This window comes from Hoplias malabaricus, chromosome 4 (assembly GCF_029633855.1).
Source record: "Hoplias malabaricus isolate fHopMal1 chromosome 4, fHopMal1.hap1, whole genome shotgun sequence".
Classification (NCBI taxonomy): Eukaryota; Metazoa; Chordata; class Actinopteri; order Characiformes; family Erythrinidae; genus Hoplias; species Hoplias malabaricus.
The window spans coordinates 52,550,563-52,574,648 of NC_089803.1; the positions used below are offsets into that span (position 1 = coordinate 52,550,563).

General features: G+C 39.9%; 1 protein-coding gene across 1 annotated transcript; it reads right to left on the minus strand.

Moving 5' to 3' along the window:
* Positions 1-2,359: 2,359 nt before the first annotated feature.
* LOC136694735 (antigen WC1.1-like) lies at positions 2,360-24,084 on the minus strand. The gene is made up of 19 exons (XM_066668511.1): positions 23,874-24,084; positions 16,515-16,826; positions 16,087-16,401; positions 15,648-15,971; positions 15,213-15,530; positions 14,742-15,047; positions 11,221-11,292; positions 10,679-10,993; positions 10,445-10,501; positions 10,203-10,355; positions 9,986-10,081; positions 7,351-7,413; positions 6,477-6,539; positions 6,227-6,292; positions 6,050-6,115; positions 5,113-5,175; positions 4,952-5,011; positions 4,783-4,842; positions 2,360-2,485 (listed from the first exon to the last, which is right to left on the minus strand). Exons 1-19 carry the CDS (start codon positions 24,082-24,084, stop codon positions 2,370-2,372), a joined length of 3,036 nt encoding a protein of 1,011 aa, XP_066524608.1. The 3' UTR covers positions 2,360-2,369.
* Positions 24,085-24,086: the final 2 nt, after the last annotated feature.

The window sequence follows — 24,086 nt, forward strand, 5'->3', positions numbered from 1 at the left end:
CAATTTTGGAGCTGTAGTTCGCGATTTTCATGCCGTGCAATGGCTCAAACCTGGTGGAACAAGGTGGAAGACATGAGGGTGACATCTGATGCAGTGTCCAGCAGGGCCTCATGTACTAGCCTTCTCTTCACAATGGTGGACAAATAGAATTTGCGTGCAACTCCTTTCTCAGTTAAATGCCCCATGAATTGTTGGACGGGTGTATCGCCTTCAAAGACTGAAGGGTCGTCTGGCGTTAGACCTTCCTTACTGTCTAACTGAACAACCAAGACAGCATTGGAAGGTGTTTGAGAGTCACCCCCCTGTACCGTTTGGTCCTCAGCGCTTGCCTGGATCCCGAGGAGATTGCACGGTACACTAGAAGACAGAGCTTCACTTGTCACCTCTCCTACATAACTCTCTACCATTTCTGGGGTGTTAGAGGATGGCTCTGGGTCAGACCACACATGTTTGGGGACAGTGGACTGGACATGAGACGAAACAGAGGGTTGAAACAGGGACTGGACAGGAGACAAGACAGGTGATTGAACACTGGACGAATACAGGGACTGAACATGTTTGGGGAAAGAAGACTGGACATGATTAACAGAGGACTGGACCTGAGACGAGACAGAGGGTTGAAATGGGACCTGAACAGGAGATGGGACAGAGGGTTGAAACAGGGACTGGACTGGGGGCAAGACAGGTGATTGAACACTGGACGAACACGGGGACTGAACATGAGACAGGACAGAGGGTTGAAACGGAGACTGGACAGGGCTGACAGGGGACTGGACTGGACTTGGCAGGGGAACAGGTACAAGAACATTTACAGGGACCGACACAAACACAGTGACCAGGACAGGGACAGAGACAAAGGCAGACAAGGACAGAGACAGGAACCAGGACAGGGACAGACAAGGGAACCAAAATAACAGGGGGGTGCCCAGGATAGGCAAATGTTTGTGGGGCAGTCTGAGAAGCCAGCCTGGGCACAGTTCTAGGGATCGACCCCGAGGTCCTTGGGGCCGTCCCACGGACACGACCAGGAGCGGCCGGAGCCACAGTCACAGGGGCAGAAACGGCCGAGGCCACAGTCACAGGGGCAGAAACAGCCGAGGCCACAGTCACGGGGACAGGAGGCCCTGCAACGACGTCCACGGAGACAGGCAGAGGAATCTGCGACGTCGTCCACGGAGGCAGGAGAAACAGCGACGACGTCCACGGAGGCAGAGGAATCTGCGACGTCGTCCACGGAGACAGGGGAACCTGCGACGACGTCCACGAAGGCAGAGGAATCTGCGACGTCGTCCACGGAGACAGGAGAAGCGGGCGCCGCGCTCACAGTGACCGGAGCAGAGGCTTCCACCGAGGCAGGGGCTCGTGCTGCTCGTCGGGCTCGCGCTGGAGCTGTAGAGGGTTTAGGGGGTGTCACAGGCGCACCCTTTAGATCCCTCAGCGGTGCGCCCCTGTTAGCCCCACCTCCGTCGTCCTGAGGTTGGAGTCTAACAGCCCCTACCCTTAACCCCCCCAAAAAAATTTCCCCAGACCTGAGGGGGTAATCGACCATCAAGGGGGTGACTCCAGCACGTTTCTTTCATAGCCATGTGCTAAAAGGAGCACATGACCGGGGACAACAGACTTGACAGGACGAAGGCGTGACAGGCACGTTGACGCAGCAGGTAGTGTCGCAGTCACACAGCTCCAGGGACCTGGAGGTTGTGGGTTCGATTCCCTCCAGGTGACTGTCTGTGAGGAATTGGTGTGTTCTCCCTGTGTCTGCGTGGGATTCCTCCAGGTGCTCCGGTTTCCTCCCACAGTCCAAAAACACACATTGGTAGGTGGATTGGCGACTCAAAGTGTCCGTAAATGTGAGCGAATGTGTGTTTGTCTGTGTTGCCCTGTGAAGGACTGGCGCCCCCTCCAGGGTGTATTCCCGCCTTGCGCCCAATGATTCCAGGTAGGCTCTGGATCCACCGTGACCCTGAACTGGATAAGCGGTTACAGATAATGAATGAATGAACTCCAAAACACTTTAGTGGATTTACTTAAAATCTTGCAGGCTGTCTTATAATACCTGACAAAAAACTCAAATAACGAAATGTCATGCTCCTCAATGTTCTCAAATGAATCTTAAATGATGGGGGGGGGGGGGGGGGGTTTAGGATGTTACAATTTAACTTATTGAAGATTCACAGTGAATTTATTTTTTAAAAAATGTAAATGGTAAAAAGACAGTAAAAATTATGAACTGTAATACTGTCTAACAGTAACACAATTCCTGAGAGAGACACACAGAGAGACAGATTAATAGTTATCAGTTGTTCACAGCTGGTCAACACAGAGAAGAGGGAAGCACAGAATTACCTCAAAATGATTATAAATTAAAATCATTTGTTGCGTATGAAAAGGTTTAACTGCAGTCTCCTGAGGAAAGACACTGGGTGTGGTCTCTCAGTCACATGATTCATCTCTGTCTGAGGCTCCTCCTCCACATCTTCATAGTCTGTAAAATCAATACATTTATTACAGTTAACTTATCTTTTTAGCACACAGCTCAGTGCAAGATGTTTATTAAAATGAATCTGAAATCAAAATGGATTTTTTAACCTTGTTGGTTTATATTCCTGGTCATAACAGACACTATTATTAATTTTATATTTAATATACATAATACATTATCTCTCTGCATGGGTTTCCTCCAGGTGCTCTGGTTTCCTCCCATGGTCCAAAAACACAAACTGGTAGGTGGATTGGACGCTCAAAAGTGTCCACAGGTGAGAGGTGTGAGTGAACGTGTGTGTGTGTATCATACTGTGAAGGACTGGCGCCCCCTCCAGGGTGTGTACCTGCTGGGTAGGCTCCGAACCCACCGTGACCCTGAACTGGATAAGCGGTTACATATAATGGATGAATAAATGAATGAATAAATTATCACTTGAAATCTTCTACATAAAAAATAGTGACAATGGTTCATTAATATACATTAGTAATAACAAACTTGAAATTTCTCCTCCCATTCCAACAACTCCACCTATTACTGAGTGAAAACATTGAGCAGCATTTAACTCAGAATTGCACCATGAACCAGAAGAAAAGGAACCGATTTCACATTAACATTAAAGTCTCAGTGAACATTTCTGCTGTAAACCACTGTTTATTTCTTGAATGTGTATAAAGCTGTTTAATAAAAAGCTACAGTGATAAAGTGAATCCTGAATTAGTTTCACCTAAAAGAGTTTCTACTCATATGCAAGTGCAGAGTTTATAAACATACTTTGTATTAACTGTTTCACTGATAAATTAATTTTATTGTTTCTTAATCATGTTCATGGTCTCTGAAACCAGACTCATCATGTTTAGAACACAGACAGATGCAGAGAGAATTAATAAGTTACAGTTCTGATTAAGTTCTAGAGGCTGCGCGGCTCTATAGATTTTCAGTGTTGGGGGGCTTTCACATGACAAGCGTTCTGCACCTCGCCGATTTGCGCTCTGCTTTATGGAACACCAAGAGGGTCAAAAAATGGCATGTACAAGACGCATTTACTTTATAAAATGGCGTGTCGCATGGTAATTATGCCGTAGAAGTATAAATACCGCAGTCTTTTACGCCATTAAAATACCGTAAATGCCGTATTTTACGCCGTTCCAAAGCCAAACAGACTGCATTAAAAAATAAGACAATGAGCTTCATCTGAAGGTCCTGAAAGCCAATCCATTTGAACTCCATTTGTCCAATCACTGACTGAGAAGATCAGACTCAAATCACTACAGAGCACATTCATCTGCTCATAAACATTGTCAGGATGGAGTTTATTATTCCAAAATGTACAAATATACATTTAAGATGTCTCCTATCAATAACTTGCATTTTAGTATATTAGACTAAAAATATAAAGTTTTTTTGTATTTCTTGAGCTTTAAGTAGTAAAGTCAAACACCTTTGCTTTGTGCAGTTTTTTATTATAATTATTATTATATATAAATCTTTAATTGTGAGTGAATGTGTGTGTGTTGCCCTGTGAAGGACTGGCGCCCCCTCCAGGGTGTATTCCCGCCTTACGCCCAATGATTCCAGTTAGGCTCTGGACCCACCGCAACCCTGAACTGGATAAGTGGTTACAGATAATGAATGAATGAATAAATCTTTAATTCTCAATCCCTGGTGTATGAATAATAATAATAATAATAATAATAATAATAATAAAACAATTTTAAAATAATAATTAATTTATTACCACTTATATAGCTTGTTTCACATACCCAAGGACTCTTACAACTGAGAGGGAAAATATGAATGCTGATGTTCTACCTTCACTAAAGGAGAATATCTTACTCTGTCTGCTCCTCACAGCAAGAGCACTGTACATTACTGAAAGCCTGGTTAAGGACCAGAAGAGAATGGGTTCCTGTTTGGGTCTTGATTCCTCTCAGTGATTCTTCCTCTGCTCTGAAGAGGTCATTCCAGTCGTCCCACCATGTTTGAACTATCACTAGATTAGGAACATCTACACTGTTTCTATACTCATTGTCCATTTCATCAGCTCCACAAAGGAGCACGTTGTAGTTCTACAATTACAGACTGTAGTCTATGGAACTCCAAGAGGGTCAAAAACGGCATCTAAAAGATGTGTTTACTTTATGAAACGCAGAAAAATACAGCATTTCTGATACATCGCAAAGTGGTTTTGCCATGTATCATGTAAAAGCGCCCTTGGGGGTTAACACGAGTCTACTGAGGAATTGTTTAAGTGCGCATTTCTTACTCAGAAAAGTTAGTAAATAAGACCAGGCACTAACCTTTTACATCTACATCATCTCCAGCAGTGATTACATCATCATAACTCTCTTCTGTGTCCACTACAACAACAACACAGAGATCAATCATAACAATAAGAAACAAAGCTGACATTTTTACTGTGTTAAATTTCCAGGTTAACATTATTTATGGACATCAAGGAAACATTACTTGTCTCGATGCTGGTGCTTGGTTCAGTGGGAACAGCATCATAGGTCTCTGTTACATCTCCTATCCAAATGTAAAAAATAAATGTCAATAAATCAGTCTCCGTCCCATCAGGGACTGTGTTCATGTTGGAGATTACAGTGTTGCTCCATTACAAGTCTTACCTGCTCCTCCAGCTGGGTTCAGATCAGCACTGATAATGACATCATAATTCTCTGATACGTCCTCTGCACCAAAACACATATTTAAAGAGTAGAAAGTCACATTGTAAACCTCTGGGGTTTTCTAACATAAGTATTTACACAGGAATCACAAGACACAGTATGTTTATGAAATAATGTTGCCTGTATTAGCACTTAGCACCATCATCAATGAACTATGTTGGGTTTCATCATTTAAATCATCATTTAAATTTACAAACCGGATTCCAAAAAAGTTGCGAAACTAAACAAATTGTGAATAAAAACTGAATGCAATGATGTGGAGGTGCCAACATCTAAGCTGCCCATGCCACAAGCACTCATGCAACCCCATACCATCAGTGATGCAGGCTTCTGAATGGAGCGTTGATAACAACTTGGTTTACCCTTGTCCTCTCTGGTCTGGATGATATGGCATCCCAGTGTTCCATAAAGAACTTCAAATCGTGACTCATCTGACCACAGAACAGTCTTCCATTTTGCCACACTCCATTTTAAAAGACCCCTGGCCCAGTGCAAACATCTGAGCTTGTGGAGCTTGTTAGAAATTGCTTCCTCTTTGCACTGTATTCTGCATTTTGATATTGCTGCACTATCTTTCTGCACAACAATGGTGGAATTGGTGATCATCTTACCATCTTGGCTTCAGAGAGACACTGACACTCTGAGAAGCTCTTTTTATACCCAAACATGTTGTTAATTGACCTAATTAGTGTTAATTGGTCTTCCAGCTGTTCGTTATATGCCCAATTTCCTTTTTCCAGCCACTTATTGCTACTTGTCCCAACTTTTCCCACATGTATTCCATAGAAATGTAAAATGTTATTGCATGTGTTATGACCTTTTAATCTCTACTTTATTTCTACTGCATTTTAAACTAAAAACAGAATCACAAACACACCTGCTGCACTATTAATTTGTCCAGGAGTGATGACATCATCATAGTTGTCTTCTGTGTCCTCTTTAGCTGTTACATGAAAATAAAATAAAATTGACTTTACTAAGAGTGCATTTCTAGTTTTACGCTGTTGTTTAACACAAAGATACATTCACAGGATTCATTAATAAAGGAACCTACCTATCAGACCACTGGGGGTGGTGACATCATCATAATATTCTGTCTTTACTCCAGTCACAGACTTTGCTGCAAAAAGAACAGTAATTTTATTTTTAATAAAATACTCATTCAGGGAGGCTTTAAAGAACAATGATAGTAACCTTAAGAAATTAAGAGCCAAAAATTCAAGTTTGTTCATATTTTTTCTTTTTTTGTTAATTATAATCAATAATCTGAAATGCTTGAAACTCACACACTCTGGTTCTCTTACCTGAGAGAAGTTCTTCATCCACATCCTCATATCCTGAATGCTGTGTTTCAGAGTGGATACTTCCTGTTTAGAGAATGCAGAGCAGCTATGAAACACGTTTAGAATCACCTTCCAGAATCAAGCCTCTGAGAATTTTTTTTTTACTTTTTGTTTATTAAACAATTTTTCTAAAACCTCAGCATACAAGTGTTAAAACTATAGCCACAAAACCTGCCTCACAGTCTAATCCCTACCAGTGATGATTTTCAGTTTAGTTGGTTTTTACAAAGTCCTTCAAATTCACACAACTGTGCAGAGCCATAAACAGACATTTTTTGAAGTGAAAGTGAAGTAGGCTCTGGACCAACCACAACCCTGAACTAGATAAGTGGTTACAGATAATGAATGAATGAATGAATGTATATGTATATATGAATGAAATATCCATTCATTCATTCATTCATTCATTCATTATCTGTAACCACTTATCCAGTTCAGGGTTGCGGTGGGTCCAGAGCCTACCTGAAATCATTGGGCGCAAGGCGGGAATACACCCTGGAGGGGGCGCCAGTCCTTCACAGGGCAAAACAGACACACACACACATTCACTCACACCTACAGACGCTTTTGAGTCACCAATCCACCTACCAACGTGGGTTTTTGGAATGTGGGAGGAAACCGGAGCACCCGGAGGAAACCCATGCGGATACAGGGAGAACACACCAACTCCTCACTGACAGTCACCCACCTGCTGCGCCACCGTGCCGCCCCTATATATATATAAACTAATACATGTCCTCTAATGGATTTGAGAATACCGTATTCCTGTTTTTTAACCATGGCTTATGTTAACCATAGAAATATGTTAGTGAAATGGAGTTTGAAGTTCTCTTACCTGAGAATATTTCCTCATCCACATCTTCATATGCTGAATACTGTCCTTCAGAGTGGATGCGTCCTGTTAGAGAAATGCAAATGTTAACTAATGCATGAACCAATGTATGAATATGAAGGTAATAAAGGCTTTCTTCAATGTATGAATATATCAGCAATTAACATATTAATTTTGTTGTTTTCACAAGATGCCTTCTGCTCACAGAATTCTTAAATATTCAACATTCACATGAATTCGGCTTATAGGTCCATCCTATTATCTTCATTTCCAAAGTGTTACAATTTTTATCCATCCAAAATAATAACACTGAAATGTTTGAAACTAAAACGAATTTTATTAGATATTAAGTTGTAACTCCCATCACTCTGCCTCCTAATCGTGGTTGTGTAACAAAGAGTGCTTGGCAGGAGTATTGAATAGCACTAATACATTTAATACTGACATTTTGAACTGCAAATCCAGACTGGAGTTCATGTGAACACTAATCTGAAGCTAAAAGTAACTTCTTACTCATCAGCTTCTTATTCACATTTCCATCCACACATTTCCACATTTTATGACTCTGTCCTCATGTCCTCAGTCATTCACTTTGTCAGGCTCTGATTCACTTGATTTACTAGTCAAAGTTCTCAAACTTTTTAGACAGAGTAAGGAGCGTAAGACTTGCTTGAATTCTTCCATGTTTTTGTTGCTTTTATTTACTTGAAATATGCATGTTTTAACACAAAATAAAAAAAATATATATAGGCCTAAACTGAACGTTTTAAATACAATTATACATTTATGAGAACGTATAAAATGTATGGGAGCATTTTGAAAGAAATAAAAATGAGAAGGAATCTTTAAAAGGCTGCAGGTGAAAACAGCGCGGCGCTCGTATCAGAAGGTGAAGGAGGTGTGGCGCTGTTTTAAACAGTGTTTTAGGGCCACTTTGTTTTCCTGCAGCTGAGCATTCTTCTATTTTGTCTTCACATTTACAGAATTCTCGCTTTGTTTCTCTCTATTTTTGCCTCTAGATTTAGTCTTTCTGGGCTCTGGAGTATTAAAAAAATAAATAAACTGGGGGATCACGTTTCCTCCCTGGAAAAAAAGCGAGAGAATGCTGCCCCCGTTCGCCTACAGACGTAATCAACTACAGTTTATACGTAGCACTGTGTACTTTTTAAACACAAAATAATTTAATTTGAGCAGAATTTTGAAAACAGTGAAACATCATGTCATTTTCACATGAAAACTTCAGATTTTCATTTATGAATAAATTCCTTTTTTTGAGGTACTTTTTTTGAGATAATTTGGCGTTTGTGGTCATTTTGGCTGCTTCATGTACCACAGTTTGAGAACCCCTGACTTAGTCAGTCAACAGGCCACTCAAATGCCATTCAGATACTTGGTCACTCATTTAGTCACTTCACATGCTTATTTGCCCAGTTACAATCATGATCAACTGGTAATTGTTTAACTCGTTTGGTTACTTATTCAAGAGAGTCAGTCGCTCACTTATTCACTTAGTTTCTCATTTGGTCACTTAGCCACTGGGTCAATCCCTCAGTCAATCACTTAATCACACATTCACTTGCCTGGTCACTCATTTATTCACTCATTCACTACTTAAATGGTAAATATTCAGTCACTTACTATTCACTTTGTCACTTGTTGAGTGGGTCACTGACTGGGCCACTCCTTCATCAAGCAGTCACTCATTCATTCAGCCACATATTAAGTCACTTATTCTCTCGGTCAGTTATCTGGTCACTTATTAAACACTCTCTTACTGCTTCACTTGCTCATCTGGACAATCACTCATTTAGTCACTGTCTGCCTCAGGCACATACACACACAGTCTAACACTCCCTTCTCTCTCTCTCACTCCCTTCTCTCTCTCTCTCTCTCTCTCTCTCTCTCTCTCTCTCTCCTCTCTCTCTCTCTCTCTCTCTCTCTCTCTCAATTTCAATTTCAATTTCAATAAGCTTTATTGGCATGACCATATTCATACATAGTATTGCCAAAGCATTAATACGATAACATGGAACATGAGTATCACAATTTTTTTTTTCTGTTATTATTAATATAATAATTAAAAATCTTATAGAACTGTCATAATAAAAAGAACCAGTTAAAACAATTTATGTAATAAATAAATAATAATGTTATATATATATATATATATATATATATATATATATATATATATATATATATATATATATATATATATATATATATATATATTTCTCTCTCTCACACACACACACACAGTCTAACACTCCCTTCTCTCTCTCTCTCTCTCTCTCTCTCTCTCTCTCTCACTCACTCTCTCACACACACACACACACACACACACACACTCAAAAACACCTGCAGCTGTGTGGTTTCTGTTTGAAACGGAAGCTTTACAGGAATTATACAGTTTAACTAAAGCTCTTGTTAGATGCTTATCAGCAGATTTGAGCTGTGTACATCTACTCTAACTGTACATTATTGTCATTTAACTACTTTATTACTAATAATATTTATTATTAATACACTAAGGAAGCTTTAGTGAAGAAAACATTGCTTTAGTCGCTGGGGGAGTTCAAACATTGTGGGGTTTGTTCTCAAATGTAATAAAATGAATGCATATCAAGATAAAACTGACCTCTTTGAGTGGAGTCGATTCTTTTAGTGATGTGTCTGCGGTCGATCTCCTCATACACTGCCTCAGTCAGAGTCTTATGCCTCCTCTTAGAGAGCACTTTGAGAAAGACAGAGAAACATGGAGCTAGTTCAGTAGAAGACTGATGACAAGACAGAGTAATAAAGATGTTTGAAGAAAGTACAGAAAGTGGACTGTAGATTATTTCCAAAGCTCCTACCTCTCCTGAGCACTCTGTTCTGATAAAACAGCACAAACAGAAGCACTAAGGCCAGGAAGAGAATGACTCCCAGCACCAGGAGAGACACTGGATAGATGGACGGAACATCAGGTGAAGAGATTTGTAAATGGCCTTTAGTCCATGACTGAGCAACTGGAAATAAAGATACACAAAATATACTGTCTAAAGCAATAAACTTAAACAGAAACCATTAAAAATGACCTACGATACAAAAACAGTACCTGTGGTGATGGATTTGTTGATTGTTGTGAATTGAGTGGTGGCAGGCACTGATTTGTCTATAAATACAGAAACAGAATATCAAATACACATTTTTACCATTTAAGCACTGCATATTATTAGATATTGGTAACTAAAGTGTATTGAATCATTTTAAATGCAGATTTATTGAAACAGGGATAAATAAATATTTTAATTCAATTAAAAAACTCCAAACTCCAGCCGCCTCCTCTGACCTTCACAGGTGACTCCAGCGTCCTGTCTGTGGGAGCAGTCAGTGTGGTTCTTCAGGGAATGAGGACAGTCCCACAGGTGAATCTCATTCCCTCTACACTTCACTCTGTTCAGCCAGATAGCCCCATTACCAGCACCAAAGACAGCACTCCCATCAGCCCTCAGTGCCGGACCACAGCCCAGCTGTCTGCAGACCACCTGAGCGTCCCTGATGTCCCACAGATCATCACAGACTGTCCCCCACTGAGAGCTATGATACACCTCTAGTCTCCCAGAGCAGCTTCCCTCTCCTCCCCTCAGTCTGAGAGGCAGGTGCTCTACATCACAAACAAAACACATGAGGAGATACAAATAAATCCATTCACTGAATTTACAACATGTAATACAGATTTTCCCCAGTATGTAAAACACACTGCTTTATAAGACTTTAATATTAGTGCAATGAGCAGTATCTCCCACTTGCTCTATGTTTTTTTGAACTGGATAAGCGGTTACAGATAATGTATGAATGAATATTTACTAACTCTGTTGTACATTTACTTACTCGTGCACTGTCGCTGATGAGAAGATGAGGAACATTTCAGATGACTTCGTAACACATCAATATTTTCCTTTTCTTTAAATATAAAAAGTAATTCATTAATCAGTGACCCGCTACACAAATTGTTTATCATTAATGGACATGATATTCAAATCTTTATGCTGTTATTACATTTTATTTTTAATATTGTTCATAATAATTTATTTTATAAAATTATTTTTAAAAACAGAACAACTGTTTTAAGGAAGATTCACAATAAAGTATTTAAACTCAGAACTATTACTGATTATAATTTTTATAGATTTATGAATTTACACTAAAGCTGGTCTGGGACCCCCAGAACTGTGCGGAATACGGCGCACATGCTCGCAAGGCTGCTTCCACAGCTGCTCCTGTCTCCGTGAACACGGCGCCCGCCGCTCCTGTCTCCGTGAAGGCGGCGCCTCCACCTGCTCCTGTCTCCGTGAAAGCGGCGCCTCCAGCCGCTCCTGTCTCCGTGAAAGCGGCGCCTCCACCCGCTCCTGTCTCCGTGAAAGCGGCGCCTCCAGCCGCTCCTGTCTCCGTGAAAGCGGCGCCTCCAGCCGCTCCTGTCTCCGTGAAAGCGGCGCCTCCAGCCGCTCCTGTCCCCGTGAAAGCGTCGCCTCCAGCCGCTCCTGTCCCTGCGAAGGCGGCGTCCCCCGTCACTTCTGTACCCGTGACTGTGGCCCCACTCTGTCTCCGTGAAAGCAGCGCCTCCAGCCGCTCCTGTCCCCGTGAAAGCAGCGCCTCCAGCCGCTCCTGTCCCTGTGAAAGCGCCGCCTCCAGCCGCTCCTGTCCCTGCAGAAGCGGCGTCCCCCGCCGCTTCTGTACCCATGACTGTGGCCCCAGCCACTTCTGTCCCTGTGACTGTGGCCCCGGCCGCTTCTGGTCGTGTCCATAGGTCGGCCCCAAGGACCGACCCTCAGAACTGTGCCCAGGCTGGTTCCTCAGACTTCCCCACAGACATTTGCCAGTCCTGGGCACCCACCAGTTGTTTTTGTTCCTATGTCTGTCCCTGTCCTGGTTCCTGTCTCTGTCCTTGTCCTTGTACCTGTGTCTGTCTTTGTCTCAGTTCCCGTCCCTATCACTGTGTTCGTGTCAGTCCTTGTAAACGTCCTGGTCCCTGTTTCCCTGCCAAGTCGTGTCCAGTCCCCTGTTAATCCAGTTCAGTCCCCGGTGCAGTCTAGTGTCATGTCACCTGTCTCTTCTCCAGTCTTGTCTCCAGTCCCCTTTTTCAGTCACCTGTCTTGTCTTCTGTCCAGTCCCAGCACCCAGCCTCTGTCCAGTCACATACCCCTTTCCAATCTTCTGTCTCTGGTTCTGTCCTATCCTCAGTTATGTCCCCTGTTTCGTCACCAATCTCTGCTCCTGTACAGTCCCAGTACCCAGTTCTGCCACATGTTCTGTCTCCATTCGAGTCCACTGTCCTGTCACCTACCCATGTCCAGTCTTTTGTCCCCAAAACTGTTCAGTCCCCTGTCTTGTCACAGTTCCTGTCTAATATACAACCCCAGTCTCCTGTCAAGTTTCATGTGTCCACTCCCGTCCTGTCGAGTCCTTTCCAGTCCCAAGTCCTGTCTCCTTTTCCCTTTTTTCAGTCACCTGTCCGATCTCTTGTTCAGTCTCCTGTTGGCCCACTTTGTCAGTCTCCTGTCTCATATATCCGGTCCTGTCATGTCCCCAGTTCCTATTTCTGTTCCTGTCTTGTCCTGAGTCCTGTTTCCTATGGTTCCTTGCCTTGTCCTAGTTTGTCTTGTTTTCCATGACCTCTCCTGTGTCAGTTCCTGGGGGGTTTAGGAGTACGCGCCCCGGGAGTTGCGCGTTCAGGGAGGGGCATCTGTCACGCCCTCATCCTGTCATGTCTGTTTTCCTGGCCATGTGCTTGTTCTCAGCACAAGGCTCTTTGTTGTTGCCCTAGTCCCGCCTTTGTTCCGCCTCCTCGTCTGTGTCTCATTTGTTACCCTGCCCCCTCGTTATCTGTCTCAGGTGCACCTTGTCTGTGTTTTGTATTTAGGCCCCCTTCTCTCACGTCCCCTTGTCGGATATTTCACCTTGGTTGTTTCATATCCAGTTGTTTCATTTCCTATCACCGTTTCGTTCCCCAGTCTAGCCTTTCTCTGCTAGTCGTTGTGTTGCCTGGTCTGTCTCATCTGTTCCCCGCTTCATGTTTGCCTTTAAGCCTGTTTGTGTTTGTTTTGTAATTTTGTTTCATTAAAGTTTACCATGATTTAGCGTGTGCGTCCCCCTCCGTCAGTCCGCACCCTACGAGCCTGACATACACAGTAAATGGCAGTTTGGGCAACTGTAATTAATGATTCTCTGTATGAGTTTTATCTCTGTCCAGTTTTACTAAATGTGTTTTTAAAAGTGCTTCAATTCTTGTTCATCGCTGTACTGGGCTCAGTAGAACACAATGTGGTACTAAAAGACATCTGTTGACCAAGGAATATAGAAAATTTGAATTCATCCATTGATTTTTTGTAACCAATTCATTTAAGTTCAGGGCATTCCACACTCACCCAGTCACACTTTTGCACATGCAATCCACCTATTAACAAGTGTTCCGGAGCCTCTGTGACATGGGGAGAGCACACCAAACTGACCAAGTGACCTGAGACAGGGTTTTAACCCAGAAACCTGAAGTTGTGTGATACTGATATTACCTGTTGTGCCAATATAGAACACATATAGAACATATAGAACAATATAGAGCACATATAGAAATGTGTTATTGTTTTAACAAACACAGCTCTGTTAATTAGGAATTCAATACATTTATTATTTGTTATTACAAATAATTTGAACTGATAGCTATACTTAATTGAGTACAGTTTGTGCCTTTACAAATCACAGTGATTTTTCAAGGTAATTTTAGACACTAACAGAGACTATTTTCTTTTTAAAATAAAAGACATATCATTTAAATATTGATCTACACTGTCAACTAAGTACATAATCTAAACTTTAATGCAGTTAATAAATATTTTTCAAACTTGGTTACTTGTTTGTGTCTCAATATTTTGTGTCCCCAGTGTTTTAGGGGCTTTGTCTTTCAAAAAAGTGGGTCTGAACTTAAAGAACAGGCAAAGATTCACATTTCCCTGAGGAAATTCTAGATATTTCTTAAGTAGAGTTACTTCTTTATTTTACCCAAGGGTTATATTGTATAATATGTTACATAAAGTGATTTTTGTGTAGTAGTAATCTATATATATTTACAGTATCACATATGAACTTATAACTTTCTAATTTGGTACGTAAAATAATATTTTATTTCAAATTCACTGATTACAAATTTCACGAAAAACTAATAGTAACTACTTAAATGGCTCTGTAGTACGTACTTTGCTAATGTCAGTGATTTGTCACTAGACACTGCATTACCATGTACTTGACTGAATACACATTCGTAATGGGTGTGGCTGAAATATCTGAACACAGTACATAAGGGATGTCTATAAACTTCTGGTTATTCATTATAGATAAACCCACTACTAGCTGCCTACCTGAGCAGGTGACGTGAGCCACCTCATTGCTGTTATCACAGTCGTTCTGTCCCCAGGGGGAAGATGGACAGTGCCACAGAGTGGAGTCATGTTTTCTACATTTCAGATTGTCCAGCCAGTTAGGAGCTGATCCCACTCTTGCTCTGCTCCAGAACTCACTGCCAGTTCTTCCACAGTTCAGCTCCTGACAGATCAAACTCGCTGTCTCTTCATCCATCCCATTTACACACACATTCCCCCAGGTTCCATTGTAGTACACTTCCAGACTCCCCTCACAGCCCTCAGTGAGTCTGATCTCTTTAAACTCTGGTGGGAGTAGAACTTCTATTGAGTCTAATATATCACTCCATAAATAAATGTTTAACTTTTTTTTCATTCAGTCATTTATTTATACATGTAGCATTTAAAATGTCTGAAGAAATTCATTAAAATATGCTTTCTGTGTCAACTTCAGCTTCTTTATCCTGTTACCTGAGCACACGACCCCTACATCCTCTTTGTGTCCACATTCATCCTCTTCACACAGCTGATATCTGCAGTTCCACAGGGACGTCTCATTCCCCTCACACTGCACCTCATTCAGCCATATGGGTCCAGTTCCAGGTCCAAACCGGGCTGGTACCGGGGCACTGAGGGCCACTCCACACTGCAGCTGTCTGCACACCACCTGCGCACCCTCTATATCCCACAAGTCACCACACACTGTCCCCCATGATCCACTGTGAAAAACCTCCAGCCTTCCTGCACAGTCTCCTCCAGAACCAACCAGTCTGATGGAGTTAAACTTATCTTCGCGCACACACACACAGACACACACACACACACACAATTAAGACAGTCATAATTCTTTACACATATATTTTCCCACATTGTGTTAATCTTCTGTGAAATGTTTTCAGTTCTCACCAGAACATGTGATGGAGAGCTGTTTTCCTGAGCTGCAGTTTACTACTTTTGCGATGCTGCAATTCCCCAGACAAGCTTCAGTCCCGGAGCAGTTGTAACCTGTTACACAAATGTGTATATGTTCAGAAGTGGAAAGAGAAGAGCTGGAGAAGTTGAGCACTGAGCCACAGCCCAGCTGTCTGCAGACCACGGAGGCCTCAGACACACTCCAGGACTCAAACACAACTCTTCTCCAGTCCTGCATGAAGTACACCTCCACCTCCCCCTCACACTCTCTTCCTCCAGACAACCGCACTCGCCCCTCATACAACGCCAGAGAAGAATCTGAAATGGGACAAAAAACATTTTGAGATTTTATGAAGGGATGCCTCAATCTTAAGAGCATTGTGTATTTAGATGAAAAACACTATACATTCTGTAAAGGATTCAGAGAACTCACTGCTGCAGATGACTCCAGCGTCCTGTTTGTGAGAGAATGCAGTTCGACTCCATGATGAAATGGGACACTGTGACAGGTGTGTTTCATTCCCCTGACAATCAAACACATCAGCCCAGATCTGACCACTCCCCTCCCCAAACCAGTCTGACCCCAACACAGCCACAGCAGTCCCACACTTCAGCTGACCACAGAGGACACTGGCAGCTCTCATATCCCAGCTTCCATCACACACTGTGCCCCACTCACTGAGGTACTGGATCTCCACTCGACCAGAACATGAGTCAGAGCTGTTCTCCAGACGAGCTCCTGTCTGACCTGAATAAAAATGATATTACAGCAGTTAGCACAGATACAGATCCCTGTACATACAGCGTGACAAGCAGTGGTGAGATTGACATTGTACTTGAAAGAGAACTTTAATACTTTACCAGCACACACCAGTCCCACATCACTGTCATGAGAGCAGCGTTTGGCTGAAGATGATTTTGGGCAGAAGTAAATCTGAGATTCATTTCCTCTACACTGAAGCTCCTCTGACCACACCTGGTCCTCCCCTCTGCCAAAAGCAACTGCCCCCAGCACCTCCACAGGACGCCCACAGCCCAGCTCTCTACACACAACTTCTGCATCCTGCTGGTCAAAGTCAGCATCACACACTGTGCCCCATATTTTCCCACAACGCACCTCCACTCTCCCAGAGCATGGGTGGAAACCATCAGTGAGTCTGGACTTTCTGTGACCTGTGTGTAATTTTATTTCATTAAGACACTGTCCACTTTATAAAAATGAATTCTTGCCAGTAGTTCACTTCCGATATAACTCACTAATGACTAGCAATGACTAACTCTAATTAAGCTGATTATTCATTTACCCCTTCCTTAACATCACAATTTATTTCAGTGTTTTGTCATAGAAATGAATTAAATGGACAGAAAAATAAACTTTCACTTTAGCTAACAAGAAATGCTTAACTTAAGCTGTTAGACAGAAATAGTATAATATATAATAATCAGTTTCTGTTCTGAAATGAATCAACCTGGTTCATTTAGAACAGTGTTTCAACTGGTACGTGAAACAGTAAGAGGTGCTACACCAAATGACCTGGAAAAATGTACCACTTAATAAAATGTATTTATTAATAACTGCAAATCTGAAGTTTTCACGTGTACATTACATAATTTTTCACAGTATTGATAATTATGCTTTAAAATGGAATAATAAAAAAAAAAAACCTTCATGGGCTACGCATACACTAAAGTTCATTACGTCTGTAAGGGAATGGGGAAGACAGCATTGCCCCGCTTTTATTCCAGAAATATATGTATGGGTTGGCGAGAGGGGGGCAGAAATTTGTGAGGGGTGGCAAAATATGGCAGACGTGTATATACAGAATTTAATCACAGTTATCAGTGTTTGATGAGAGATAGTATTTACACACTACAAAAGGGCATGGGCTGCCATTTATAAACTCATACAGACAAACTTCTCTCTCCTTCCACCTCATCTTCACCATTTACCTTGCTCAGTTGTTCATTGTGTATTTCTCTTGCCTTTCTCTATGGTGAAAACAAAGTATGTATGCTACCTTTCCTCTTAATTTCTGTAAGATTCAAAGTAACTGTTCAATGTATTCCTTGACAAACGTTGAATCATTACTAGCTTTTATAGCCTGTTTTACACAGAACTAACTCCTAGCTAACATTACATGTATTTAGCGAAATAACGTTCTTCAACCTGATTTTATCATCTCAAAATCAGCATACTAGCACTGTTCTTCCATTATAATTCCATTTCTTAATAGATAGTTAATCAGCTTTTTCCTGTGTCTCATTTGCTCGCGACTCCGCGCCAGTTTTCCAAACAAATCAGTCTCTTGTCACTCTGACGTTATCTAGTGCTGCTTTCACTGCAGTCGAGATTCGTGTTCGTAAATTTCAAATTGGCCAAGGACGCTGAAGTTGGCTACTTATTCGGATTTTCTCTTCCACCTTAAATGGTGCAGTAGTTGTGTTTTGTCGTCGCTAGATGGCAAAATAAAAACACAACTGCCATACTGTGGAAAAACTACATGTTTAGCCTCATTCCGTGGATATCATCTCTATTTTCAGAGCATTGGACACGAATGTGTGGAGAAACTGCGCTTTTGGCTTAATTCATTGAACATTATCTCCTTCTCTTTATTTTCAAAGTGTCTAAAAAATCTGAAAGGCTCACAGAAGACACAATATAACAGACTATTAATATTCTGATGATGAAGAAATTTTACTATGGAATTTTTATATAATTTCACTATAAACATAGCATTGGACAAGAGAGAATGTGTGGAGAAATTTGGCTAAATTCATTGGACATTATCTCTAAATTGTCAAAACGTCTCAAACATCTGAAAGGCTCACTGATGATACAATTTAACCCCAGTAAACAAGAAACGTCCCTGGACATTCAAAAAAGGTCTAAAATAGTCTGTTCGTCAAGGACATATTTTAAACGTCAGTGGACGTCCAAGATGAATTGAAAACAAGTCAGTTATTTAAGGACCATCCAAAATGCATTGAAAACAAGTCAGTTATTTCGGGAGCATTTGATAACGTCAATGGACGTCCGAAATGCGTTGAAAACAAGTCAGTTATTTCGGGGCCAATTGATAACGTCAATGAACGTCTGAAATGCGTTGAAAACAAGTCAGTTTTTTCGGGACCAATTGATAACGTCAATGGACATCCGAAATACATTTAAAAAAGGCTGAAAATATTATATATAATATATTTATAATATTATTATTATATGTATAATATAATACTATAATATAATATAATGCTAGATTTATATTAGTTTTTTACTGTAAGACCATTATTAATATTCTTTTGTCTAATATTGTTTCCTTATTCTATCTTATTTGCGCTACACTATTGTCTTTGTTGATATAATTTATTGGATTATTATAATGAAGCTTTCATCTATTGTGTTCTGCTTTGTTTTTACAGTTGTCTGATGAGGTTGATGGAATCTGTACTCTAACAGTGAACAAAATTCACCAGTTCAGCAATGGATTTACAGCTGTACTCCCTAAAATACACATTGCCACGCTGACGTTGAGATGAGAGAGGACTTCAAAGAAGCTTACAGGTTGTTATTTGACCTAAATAATAATTTAACAATCATTTCATTAATGTGGCTTCTGTTCTTTCATTCATTCGTGTATTCATTCATTGTCTGCTTGTCCAGTTCAAGGTTGTGGTGGGTACAAAACATTTACATACTACCTGGAGTCACTCTGCGCAAGGTGGGAACACACCCTAGACAGGGCACTAGTCCTTCACAGGGCACCACACACCCACAATTTCACTCACGCACACAATGGACACTTTTAAGTAGGCAATCCACCTGCCAATGTGTGTTTGGATCATGGGAGGAAACCAGGAGCACACAGAGGAAACCCGGAGCACACAGAGGAAACCCATACAGACACAGTAAGAATACACCAAACTCCAGAGGGGGGCACCAATGTAAATTGATAGTTAATAGGTATGGGATCATTATTAAAGCATTTTTCTTCATGATGTATAGGCATTGACTTCAAGGATAAACTTGTATTTGTTGACTTACAACTCTGACCCCCCTCATTAAGTATGATAAAGTAAACTGTTGCCACACTAACTGAAATAGTCACAGTCAATGGAAAGTCAGTATTATGTCTTAGTGTGTCATGCCAAGTCTATTTCTGTTTTTCTGTAGGCTGAACCTAAAATATTATATCTGATAATTCAGCTGAAAGATCAGGACTGGGAAACTGGTGTTTCCAGAGGAAGCCAGAGTGTGGTGAAAGCTGAGTTGAGGTTTGCTGTCATAGTGCAGTAGATGAGGCCTTCTTCACAAACTCCTGTATGTATCACAACTTCAAAATTTAATACCTTGCACACCTGAAAACACCATGAGACTCCAGAACACCTGAAACTCCAGAGATAAATTTTAAACAGAGTTGCAGAGTGTGACTCGAGTGATCAACCTCCTGTACTAAAGCTTTCATGCCTCCACTGAACCAATGCACACAATTCCTGCATAGAAAGTTTACCTTTGCCAAACTCAAACAACACATTGGCCTGTGCGTGGACATGCACAGTATAACCTGTGGTATATGACTGCCGGTACACTATATTCAAGTTTAATTCTTACAGAAGATGTGTACTGAAAACACAAGCAACAATTGTCCTTCCACTGTCATATAACATGGGTTAAACAGAAAAAAGGTAAAATTTAATGTATATATTAAAATGTCAGTTTTGCGTATTTCCTCTTCAGGTGGATTTTTATTAATTTAAAAATTGATATATTTTTGATTTTGCCTTTTTACTTAAGTAATTGTTTTGTACACTGTTGATTATGGAAGCTTATCAGTACTAAAATAAAAATGAAAATGTAATATGCAAAATGGCAAAATTCTAAGTTTGAATTTAAATTTCCCTTTCGTACATGCAAGTTTTATCTCAAATTTACAGTTCAATAATTCCATTTACATTTGCAATTTCATAGACTTCTATTGACATTTATGTTTTTTGACTGAAGCTATATTGTGCATATTTACAATGAAATAAACAGCATAGAACGTCATTATGAATATTTGTGTGAATAATTCTTGTACACTTTAGTCACCACAGGGTACAAAATGGTTTGTCACTGGGGTGGTATATATAAAGCTAATGTTAATGATACATTTTAGCCCCTTATGGTTCCAAGTATATTAACTAGTACAAAAACTTGACTACATAAAAGAACACTGAAAGGTACTGTATTGTACCTAAAAGAGGTACAGCCCCAGTGACATGCTGTACACTCTGTACTTTGTACTTTGTTCAAACCTGTACTTCATTTTCTTAGTCTGTAAATTTTTGTTTCATTTACGTTTAATCGAATACAGAATATTATTTTTTTTTCATATTTTCATTAAATATATATATATATATATATATTAAATACATTTATACATGAAATTGTGTGCCATATTTGAGTCACATATTTTGGGCTAATTACAAAAATTTGCCAATATGTTTATAAATATTTTGCTTTTACCTATGAGTGTAATGTTTTTTCTAGCCAGGATTGTGAACTGACAGGTACAATTAAATACTAATAGAAGTGTTACATAATGGAAACTATTAAAGAAATAATGGTTAAACTATTAGGAACCATTAAGTGCTAATGGGTTACATGATGAAAACTATTAGATGTAGACACCATTAAAATCCAGTCTGAACCATTAAATTCTTAATGGAACCTACTGTACTTTGAAAGTACATTTGTAATGTGACTCTGTTACTCGCCTTTTCAAAGTTTATGTTTGGATGTCTTTTCAACTTTAATTCAGTGTTTATTGAATGACATTTAGGTACGTGATTTCAACGTTGAAATAACGGCTTTAAAAGGATGTCTTTAATGTGACTTTTTTAGTCGTCTTTTCAACGTCTGTGTTTGGACGTATTTTCAACTTTCATTTTCAACCTTAAGAAAACGTTGATTAGACGACAGTCAAGTACATTATTTCAACGGGCTAAATGTTTACTGGGACACTATTAAAATCCTGATTATGAAGAAATTTTAGTGTATAATTATTTTGTCATTTGTGACTAAGCTTTGGATGTAATTTTGTGGGGAAATTGGGCATTTGGCATAATTCACTGGACATTATATTTTTACTTTTAAAGTGTCTCAAAAATCTGAAGGGCTCACTGAAGACACAGTATAACAGACTATCAAAATCCTAAAGATGAAGAAATGCCACTGTGGAACTGTTTTGTAATGGCTCTGTGATTATAACATGTGACATGACAGAATATGTGGAAACATGAACTTTTGGAATATGTCCTATGGCATTTTAATTTTTTAATTGTCAGATTATCAAGGATCTGAAATTGATATTACAGAAGGTGTAATACAAATATAATATCCCAAAATGCAGAGGTTAATTCATAAAGTTGTGTTTAAACGCTGAATGTTGGTGTGTATATTAATAATGTCTGGTTATTTCCAATATTATTATATTCTTATTATTATGCCATTTTGTAGCAAGTAGTCAGGTTGCCTGGCAACATTTTAAGATAAAAGAGAGTCTTAAATATGAAAAAATGTGTAAAAAAGAGTTTTTCACCCCCCCAAAAAAAAAAAAAAAAATTACAGTACCTTGAAAAAATTTATGTTGTTACCCTTCCCAGACTCATACATCTATAACCTTCTTTCTGAAGACCTCAGAGAGCTCTTTAGATCTGGCCATGGTGATACCACTCACTTCAACAATCAAGGGTAATACAAACTAATGTCTGAGGTTTAAATAAACTGCCTCCTCCAATGTCTTCTTTAACGATTGTTTAATCATTTGCAGCTGATGTGGTGCACCTGATTCTAAATATAGACTTTAGATTATATCTATATAGATTTTAAATCTACAATCTATTAAATCTATATATCTATATCTATATATATATATTTTAAATAGTAAATGTGGGGGTGTGCTAACTTTTTCCTCACAAGAAATGTAAATATTTCTTCATTACATTTTACAACATATGTTTATAAGTAATTTCTTCAGTTTTATATGTTTAGTTATTTAAGCTCCATCTCTCAGTGCTGTTCAAATGAAGCTCATGGGGTGTCCGAACTTTTTCATATGACTGTATACCAAAGTTCATGTTTCCACATATTCTGTCAAATCACAGGCTATGTTCACAGGGCCATGACAAAAAAATCCACAGTAAAATTTCTTCATCTTCAGGATGTTGATTGTCTGTTATATTTTGCCTTCAGTGGGCCTTTCAGAATTTTGAGACATTAATTAAGCTAAATGCGGTAGATCCACCCATGCCAGGGAGGGACGGCAATCCCCCAGTATTTTGCAAACTCCATGTAAAAAAAAAAAAAAAGCCCAGATACAGCGACTGGACTTAAGCAAAACCTAGGGACAGGTCTGAGCCATTTGGAATGTGTACAAAATAACAAAGCAGAAATGAGAATTTCAAGCAGAGATCAAGTGCGAGAAATTCTCCGGAGCACAGAAGGACAAAGTCCAGAGAAACAAAGCGATAATTCTGTACAAATGAAGACAAAACAGAAGAAAACGCTAAGCTGAAGAAAAACAACATGGACGTGCTTCGCATCAAACACTGATAGTATAATCGCTGTGACCTTCTGATACAAGTGCAGAGAGCCACTGTGAGCACCTGCTCAAGTGAAACGGACTCTTTTCACCCGTAGCTTATTAAAGCACATAACTAATATTAAATTGACCTCCCCTTATTTTTATTCCTTTCAAAAACGCTAATTTACCATAAACTTTACGTGTTCTCATAAATGTATAATTGTGTTCAAAACATTCAGTTTAGGACTAGTTATTTGTATCATCTCTATATTTTTAGTAATTATTTTAGAACAATTCTGTGTAAAGCATGAAAATTTCGAGTAAAAAGGCAACAAAAACATACAAGATTCAAGCAATACTTTGCCTTATGGATTCAGAACAGAAGAAGAAAAATGGGGCACACGTGTTTCTGTGATAAGACTCATAAGTGGTACTTGGAGGATTTTTCTTTGTTAATGGGTGGTACTTGGTCTAAAAAGTTTGAGAACCACTGATTTACATAAGCCTTCATGTTTGATTTATGACTAGCTTTTTACAATGTTCACATAACAGTTTGTGATGCACTAATGTAAAAGAGGTGATTAAACATAAAATATTAAATTACAAATTTAATGTGGGGTCTTGATAACGATAACTGAAGTTATGATTGACAGATGTTTACCTGAGCAGATGACTCCAGCATCTCGAATATGAGCACAGTTATGTTTATCCCACCCTGTTGATCTACAGTTCCTCAGTGTAGACTCTGAGCCTCTACAGTCCACATTATCCATCCAGATTGGTCCTGAGCCTGCTCCAAAATGAGCATTTATTGGAGCATCTACAGCCTCCCCACAGTTCAGCTCTCTACACACCACTGCAGCATCACTCATAC

What these genes read in the sequence shown, in the direction of transcription:
- LOC136694735 (XM_066668511.1), bottom strand. Translation starts at nt 24,084, where the DNA reads ATGAGTGATGCTGCAGTGGTGTGTAGAGAGCTGAACTGTGGGGAGGCT. An exon ending in GAACAGAGTGCTCAGGAGAG is followed by an intron (nt 10,082 to 10,202) that starts GTAGGAGCTTTG and finishes TCTTTCTCAAAG; the next exon opens with TGCTCTCTAAGAGGAGGCAT. An exon ending in GAACCCAGCTGGAGGAGCAG is followed by an intron (nt 5,012 to 5,112) that starts GTAAGACTTGTA and finishes ACATTTGGATAG; the next exon opens with GAGATGTAACAGAGACCTAT.